Below are 7,813 nucleotides of genomic sequence, written 5' to 3' on the forward strand. Positions count from 1 at the left end.
ATCCCTGTGGCCCCCAGCTCTCTCGGAAGCCACAAGAGATGCTCCAGGTGCCTTGTTCTTTCCTGTTCCCTCCAGAATTACTGTATTGGGTCAGAGTGGGACCTTGAACCTTGGTCTGCCTGATTCCCGGGCCTCATAGCCTTGCACACTGCTGTCACAAACTTTAAATGTTTACTGAATCAAACTGCCTTTCTGGGTCCCAGAAGACACACGAAGGGGTGAGATGACCCAATTCCTGCCCTCCTGGACTCGGTTCAGCAGAAGATGCGAGGCATTTTTTTAAACATTCTTTTCTTTGTAAATTTTGGGTTCCAAACTCCTTCCCTTCCTCCCTTCCTCTCCTCCCCCATTCACTAATAAGGCAAGCAAAATTACATCAGTCATACACGTGAAATCATGCAAAACCCATTTCCATTTTAGCCATATCATAAAAAAGCAAAACAAACAATACTGCAGTTTGCCCTCTCTGGAGGTGGACAGCAGCTTTTCATCCTGCCCTTTGGCACCGTCTTGCTCATTGTACTGACCAGAGCAGCCGAGGCTTTCCCACCGCTCTTACTGGGATCAATGACCAATGGTGCTTCTCAGGCCAGCTAGGTCAGACACAGACATTTCATTCAGCGTGTGGTGCCGAGTGGTCTGGCTGACTCTCTCCACACTTCCAGATGACAGGACGAGTTGGACTAAGAGCTTAGGTGGGCTGCTTGAGCATGTCGCTGCCCCTTCCCAGCCCGTCTGCCTTTCTGTCTTGTAGGAAACAGCGGGATGGGCATGTACCACGGCAAGTTCACCTTCGATGCCTTCTCACACCATCGTAGCTGCCTCCTGCGAAGCTCTGGCCTAGAGAAGGTCAACTCCCTCCGCTATCCTCCCTATGCCCAGCGTAGCCTGGGGCTGCTGCTGTCCTTGGTGGAGATCAACCGCAAGAGCCAGTGCACGCTGCTCTGAGCTGGGGGACTGCCCCCTCCTTGTGGGCACAAGGACTCTGCCCTGAGAACACCAGTCCTGCCCCCTGGGGCTCAGCGGCAGGGCTAAGATGAACTTGTGGTAGGGGCTGCCCAGAGGCAGAAGACCCCCAGGGCTGCTGGCTGTCTCTTTTTCTGTATGGGATGGATGGGCCCTAGGCCGGCTTCTGCTACCCAGTTCTAAGTAAAGGCCTCATGGGGAACCCAGACTCAGCTGTCTGTTCATTGAGCTGAGTCTCAGCACCAGGCTGGGGCCCAGCTCACACTTTAGGGAGGACATGGGGCGCAGGGGACAGGAAATGGGGCCACTCGAGGCCTGGCCAGAGGAGCTGGGGACAATCAGACTGAAGAGGGTCGGGGGAGGTCTGTCTTTCAATGCTGAGATTTCTGGTTTTGTTTCTTATCTGTAACTGCAGCAGATTAGGCTGGGGGAATCCCCAATTTCTTCCTGCACTAAATCCCGCCTTCTCTGCTCAAGGCCAGGAGTCACAGGCGGAGGTTTGGGAGTCAATGGGACGTGCTATCTTAGGGAGGACAGGGAGGCAGGGGTTCCCTAAGCAGAGTCCTGGTGACAAGTCAGGTGTAGGCTGGATGGCAGGGCCCTGAAGCCCTGTTCATTCTGCTCCAGGGGGTTTTCAGGCCAGCCTGTCCCAAAGGGATGGTGCCCCAGGTGGCACATCCAAAGAACTACCAAGTCCGTCCCTTATCATCCCTAGCTTCTCCCTTCCCAGGCCTTCTGCCTGATGCAGGCCCTGCCAAGCCCTTGTCTGAGCTACTGCCACCGTCTCCCTGAACCTGGCATCTTGCCCATCCAGTCCATCCTCCACAGGGCTAGGGCTTCCCACTGCCTCTAGAATGGAGCACAGACTCCCATCAGGCTCTCGACTGATTTCCTCCTAGTCCTCGTGCACCAGCCCATCTCCCACCTCCTAGTCTTTGCACATGCTGTGCCCTGCTTCTTCCTGGCTGGACTGGGGGGTTGCTCCTTCCTGAACCCTGCTCCCCTGGCCCAATGCCTTGGGGTTTGGCTCCCTGAGGGAAGGGCCACTTCCAGTCTGTCTACACAGAGCCTGGTACCCAAAGATGCTTCAAAAGCATTTAACAACCACAGGTGCGAGGCTCAGTTTTGGCAGCAGGGCTCCAGATGTCACCCCAGACTCCCTGCAGCTCATCAAGTCCTGGTGGGGCAGGCCCAAAGGACATCCCAGGAGCCAGTCGCCCCCGGAACTGAAGAGGCTCTCTGGTGACCCCAAAGGCAGAGTGGGCCTGAAGGGGTCTCCCGCAGAGGCAGCGGGGTGGGGCGGGCGAGTGAGCCTCAGAAGGCCACTGAGACCCCAACCCCTACGGAGATCACCCAGAGACCCCACCCCCAAACGCGAAGTCACTCGGAGACCCCTTCCCCCCTTTACAGTTCAGTTAAGGCGACTGAGGCTAGAGCGGGCTGGGCACCAGCTCAAGGTAATAAGCGCCCACTTCATAGATCGGGAAACTGTTAAGTTGCTATTCCTGCCCCTCCCGTGGGCACCCTTGCCCTGTCCAAGAGGCGCTAAGAGCGTGACCCCCGCGCCGCCCGCCTCTCAAGTGACAACAGCGTCTCTGCTCATTGGTTTTTCGGGACAAACATGGCGCCGTCCTGCTTGGCTTCCTGAGAGGCTCCGAATCTGGCCAATCATTCGCAGATTAAAACTTGTGGTCCCGCCTCTTGCGTCTCAGCCAATCAGAATCCCCAATTTCGACTCAGCGCACCTGATTGACAGGTCAGCGTTCCAATGGGAGCTTCCAGGCGGCGACAACGGCCCCCGCCCCCAGCTGACAGGCCCGGTTCCAGGTTCAGTTGCTGTGGCGGTGGCAGGGGCTCTTTCTTCGAGGTGTGTGCGCAGGTGGGCTGGCCAGGGAGGGAGGGGAGGCAGCGGTGCGGGCCTGGGCCAGGCCAGGGTCCGGCCAGGCTGGGCATCTTTGCACTCCAAGGCCGGGCCCCGCGGGAGGCCGCTCCGAGCGTCCTTTAGTTGTGAGCACTCAGGGTCACCCTGGCAGTACGCATGCGATTTGCACGCGCAGGGCTGGGGGGCGGGGACCGGCTGGGGGTCAGCGATCGCGATGTGGCTCCCCGCGCCGCCCCACAACCTCGACCCGTACTGTCCTGACCCCTGGCTTCCAGCCCGGGGATTCGAGGGGACCGAGTCGTCCAAGGTCATGAGCGGAACCTGGCCCCTAACCCCACCCCCAGTGGGGCGCCCTTGGGCCGAGGGAGGAGGCCAGGCTCCTAGCGGGCTTCTCCCCTTCCTCCCAGAGCTGGAGCTCCCCTTCCCCCCACGTGCCCCCTCCCCCCAGGCTCCCATGTCAGCGGGCTCCGGGGCCTCCCTGTCTGCCAGGAGCCCCCCAAAACCTAGCCCAAAGGCCCCCGCAGCGCAGGCGAACCAGAAGAGGCAGCCAGGAAGCCAGGAGAGACCGAGTAAATCAATCAATGAGTGAATGAATGCTTGGACCAGTTCAGGGACAAACGAATGAGTGACAGAATGACCGAAGAAATGAACCCTGTGAGAGTCAACCAGCAAACGAACCAGCCTACAGTCCCAGTGCTGTGCCCCGCCCCCACTGACCTCTGTCCCCTCCTCTTCCCAGATGAATGGCCCCAACGTGGTGCTGCTGCGGCTCCTTTCCAGGGTCGCAGGTGCAGGTAGGTGGTGGAGGGGCTGCCCAGGGGCCTCGGGAGGCTCATGGGGGCGCTGGGCCCCCGCAAGGTGCCCAAGTCTGGCAGGGGGAGCCTAGGAGGGCCAGGGGGAGGGGCCCAGGCCCCAGGGGGCCCTATGACCCTCCGCCTCTTGTTCCAGGACCCACTGGATGTCTGGCACGGGGGCTACATGGCAGCCCCACCTCCTCCTCCTACAGTGAGTATACCAGGATTGCTCTTCCCCTGACCTCTACCCCAGCCCTGCCAGGAAGGTGCCCGGTTTCTGTGTGTCCAAATAGCCCCTCCAGTGGTGTCCAGCACTGCAGTGAGCGCCCAAGCTAAGGACGGTCCTAGGGGCTCGCTGGGGCATTTCCTCCAAACCTTCTGTGGGACAACATCATTATTGTTTTTTAACCCTCACCCTCTGTCTTAGAACGGGAAGGGTTAGGCCATGGGGGTTAAGTGACTTTTACAGGGTCCCACAGCTAGAACATGTCTGAGGTAAGATTTGAACCCAGGATCTCCCGTCTCAAGGCCTGACTTTCAATCCTATAGGCCTGTTTTACTGCCATTGGACCAGAGTGGGGCAGGGGAAGCCCAAGACCCCAGGCTCTGCCCTCTTCTTCCCAGTCAGGGCTGGTGGGGGGGAGCGGAGACCCAGCCCCTCAGCTCTGCTCTGTTGCCCAGGTACCATGTTAGCTCAGGGCCCATGGCAGGGAGAAGCTTGCTGCTGCCTGGTATATCCTCTGCCATGGAGAGCCCCCAGAAACCCCTAGACACAACACAGGAATGCCTGACTTGGACTGTGCCCCTCTCAGCACTACCGAATGTCAGCATCCCCGGGCCCTCCTCCAGAGGCAACTGTGGCTACTGGGGAAAGAACATGCAGTAGCCATTCAGGAGCCTCGGCTGGCATCCTCATGCTGCCCTCGAGCCCCTCTGGGGCCTTGGCAATGCCCCTTCTCCAGCCTTCCACTTCTTCCTCCAGAAAGTGCCAGTGCCAGTCTGGCAGGTGTCTGAGCACCGACATGCACCAACAGGGCCAGTAAGAGACAGACTGACAGACAGTGCCCTGAGCCAGCTGCGGGCAGGGTCTGGGTTGCCTGCAGAATGGCACCCGGGAAGGGGACTGAGTGGGTCTTTGTCCTTCCAGTAGCCTCAGATCCAGTCCCTCCACACACCCTGTGACTCGGGGCTCTGGGCCCCCCTCTTCCTCTCCCTCACGGCAGTCTTATGTCTCCTGGGTTCTTGGCGTCTGGGATTCGGGAGATTCCTGAGCAGAGATGGAGGGCCCAGCTCTGAGGGAGACAAGGGACCCGAGGGAGAGCCCACACATCAGACACCCCAGAGAGGGAGGGAGAGCCGACCTTACGTGCCACACCAGTAAGACCACTGCCCCGGAGCCCTCTCTGCCTGGCCCATGGGCCTGGGTCCTCTGCCCTGAGGGAGGACCCAACACAGAACATGTTCCTGCCCGAATCTTTTATTGGAAGAAAGCCACAGAGCGTGTTACTTGTGGGGTGCTCGGCTGGCGACCATGTCCGGGCGGCTCCTCCAGAATCCCCGGGAGCCAGCCGTGGCCGCCTTGTTCCTCTGGCTGCCTGAGGTTTGGATTAAGAATCTCGTGAAAACGTCTTCGCTTCCTTCCTGCCTTGGTGCTAGAGCAGATTGGCCCCAGGCTTTCTCTTTGGCCCAGGGCGTCGCAGCACTTCCCTTTGAGGTCGGGAGATCTTTGGGGGGGAAGAGCCTGGCTCTGAGGGGCTTTAGGGATGGTTCCTTCCTCCGGCCATTCTTCTCCTCCTTTCCCTGACAAGCGACTCCCCTTCTCTCCAGAGTATGTGAACGCCAAGGAGCCCGCCATGGACATGAAGTCCATTACTGACCGAGCCGCCCAGACCCTGCTGTGGACGGAGCTCTTCCGAGGTGTGTGCCGGCCCTGGGGGGGCAGGCAAGGGGGCGGGGTGCTGAGGGAGAAGACCCACCCCGGGACCCCCTCCCTCCTCTGTAGGTCTGGGGATGACCCTGAGTTACCTGTTTCGGGAACCTGCCACCATCAACTATCCCTTTGAGAAGGGCCCCCTGAGCCCGCGCTTTCGGGGGGAGCACGCCTTGAGGCGCTACCCTTCGGGGGAGGAGCGCTGTATAGCCTGCAAACTCTGCGAGGCCGTCTGCCCTGCCCAGGTGAGGTCTCTGGGTGCAGGAGGGGTCGTGGAGGGAGGAGGGGGCTCCACCACTGACCCCATCCCTTCTGCAGGCCATCACCATCGAGGCCGAGCCCAGGGCGGACGGCAGCCGGAGGACGACCCGCTACGACATCGACATGACCAAGTGCATCTACTGCGGCTTCTGCCAGGAGGCCTGCCCCGTGGACGCCATCGTGGAGGTCAGCGGGGGAGGATTGGGGGCCTGGCGGGGTGGGGAGGGGCACCCCCAGGGCTAAGCAGCTCCCCTCCCCCCAGGGCCCCAACTTTGAGTTCTCCACGGAGACACACGAGGAGCTGCTTTACAACAAGGAGAAACTTCTCAACAACGGGGACAAGTGGGAGGCCGAGATCGCCGCCAACATCCAGGCCGACTTCCTGTACCGGTGAAGCCAGAGTCCGGCTCTGGGGCAGCAGCCGCCCCCCCACCCCACCCCCCGTCTGGGTCCCTGAAATAAATCCTAGAAGCGTGTGCTGGGCGTCTCACTTGACAGAGCAGGGCCACCTCGCTAGGTGCGGCCTCCAGACGGGCCTGAGGCCAGACGCCGGTCCCCGGTGGTTCCCCTTGGCTCGGGCCTGGGACGTCCCCATTGCTGCCTGGGCACAGACAGGCCAGGCTCTTCCCTAAAGGCCGCCCTTACCCGGTGCCGTCAGGTGCGCAAAGGAGGCAGCCTGGCAGAGACCGTGGAGGGCAGGAGTTGGGAAGCCCTGGGTTCAAGTCCCAGCCCCATGGCTGTGCTCCAGGCCCAGCTGCATGAGGAGGGGAGGGAGAAAGAAGGGGAAGCTCCCGTCAGCAGGACTCGGGGGTTCCCCAGCCAAGCTGGACGGGTCATGCCCAGAGGAAGAGCAGACGCACTCCGGGGATGGGAAGGGCTGGCCTGGAGCAGGACCAGGAAAATCACGAGGCCCCCCTCAAGTGCCAAACAAGCAGGACGACCCAGCAAGGCCTTGAAGGGTGACCACAGTGTCTGTAGGGAGAGGAAGATGGGGAAAAGCAAGTGGAGGATGGGAGCCAGCCGGAGGGGGAGCCACTCTGCAAGCCCTGAGCCAGGCCCCGTGCTGAGCTCCAGAGGCCCAAGTCAGGCGCTGCCCGGCCGGCGGGAAGAGCAACAAACAAACGACCCACGCGGGATCCGGGGGATGGACAGAGGCCTCTTGTGGAGGCCAGGGAGGCCGAGGCCAGGCAGCAGAGAGCTTGGCAGGGCTAGCCCTGGGGAGGGAAGGAGTGACGATGGCCCGGCTCGGCCTTGGAGGCTTGGAGGGGAGGCAGCACCGACTCTGGAGAAAGCCTCAGGCCGGTGCGCTGGGCTCGCCCAAGAGGCCAGCCCGAGAGCCCACGGTTAGGGCCTGTCCAGTCACTGGGCAGGTGGGCCCACGTGCTGCCGGTCAAACAGGCAGAGAGGGAGGCGCTCGGAACAGCCGTGACCCAGCCAGCGGGGCAGGACTGTCCACCTCACAGACATTCCGGCTGACCCCCAGAGAATGACTCAGGCACCTTCCGAAGGACCCCTCGAGGCAGGGGGAGGGATTTGGGCCAGAACAGACCTGCAATGAGAACCCTGGTCCTGCCTCAGTGACTCAGATAAGGCTCTTCCCACTCCCTCAATGAGCTGCCAGGTGGAGCAGCCGAGGGAAGACCTGAGTTCGAGTTCCACCTCAGGTCCTAGCTGGTGATCTTGGGCAGGAGGATGACAGCGCCAGGCTGGGGGTGGCGGGGCTGTGAGGACCACGGGAGGTCTTGGCAAAGCCCCCGCATGATGCCCGCATCTGCACTCACACCCCCACATCCTTCTGCTGGCCTTCAGTGGCTTCCCACACACATCCCACCCAGGAAGAGCCGGGACTCTGCCGAGGAAACCCCAAATGGAGTCACAGAGTCGGACATTTCCTCAGAGGAAGATTGGGTAGACAGCTGGTTTTGAGGCCCAAAAGTCCTGGGTTCAAATCCTGCCTCTGGCCCTGGGCAAGTCGCTAAA

At 61.1% G+C, this 7,813-nt stretch overlaps 2 protein-coding genes across 3 annotated transcripts in view; both read left to right on the forward strand.

The window, feature by feature from the left end:
- Positions 1 to 1,848, forward strand: part of ALDH3B1 (aldehyde dehydrogenase 3 family member B1) — a 31,630-nt gene extending 29,782 nt beyond the window's left edge. For both annotated transcript variants that reach the window (XM_044680375.1, XM_044680376.1), the window contains one exon: positions 755 to 1,848. In XM_044680375.1, the coding sequence (XP_044536310.1) occupies positions 755 to 948 (194 nt within the window). In that variant the 3' untranslated portion in view covers positions 949 to 1,848. The remainder of the gene's footprint in view (positions 1 to 754) is intronic.
- An 886-nt stretch (positions 1,849 to 2,734) lies between these two features.
- NDUFS8 (NADH:ubiquinone oxidoreductase core subunit S8) lies at positions 2,735 to 6,309 on the forward strand. Its single transcript, XM_044682057.1, has 7 exons — positions 2,735 to 2,833; positions 3,588 to 3,642; positions 3,797 to 3,853; positions 5,470 to 5,559; positions 5,645 to 5,817; positions 5,891 to 6,019; positions 6,096 to 6,309. The coding sequence occupies exons 1-7, from the start codon at positions 2,735 to 2,737 to the stop codon at positions 6,225 to 6,227; spliced, it is 735 nt and encodes a 244-aa protein (XP_044537992.1). The 3' UTR covers positions 6,228 to 6,309.
- Positions 6,310 to 7,813: the final 1,504 nt, after the last annotated feature.

Source organism: Gracilinanus agilis, chromosome 6 (assembly GCF_016433145.1).
Source record: "Gracilinanus agilis isolate LMUSP501 chromosome 6, AgileGrace, whole genome shotgun sequence".
NCBI lineage: Eukaryota > Metazoa > Chordata > Mammalia > Didelphimorphia > Didelphidae > Gracilinanus > Gracilinanus agilis.

Excerpts from the sequence above, each read along its gene's own strand:
- NDUFS8 (XM_044682057.1), top strand. The coding sequence starts at position 2,735 with ATGGGAGCTTCCAGGCGGCGACAACGGCCCCCGCCCCCAGCTGACAGG. Across the intron at positions 5,560-5,644 it reads GTGGACGGAGCTCTTCCGAG|GTCTGGGGATGACCCTGAGT; the intron begins GTGTGTGCCGGC and ends CCTCCTCTGTAG. Across the intron at positions 6,020-6,095 it reads CCGTGGACGCCATCGTGGAG|GGCCCCAACTTTGAGTTCTC; the intron begins GTCAGCGGGGGA and ends CCCTCCCCCCAG.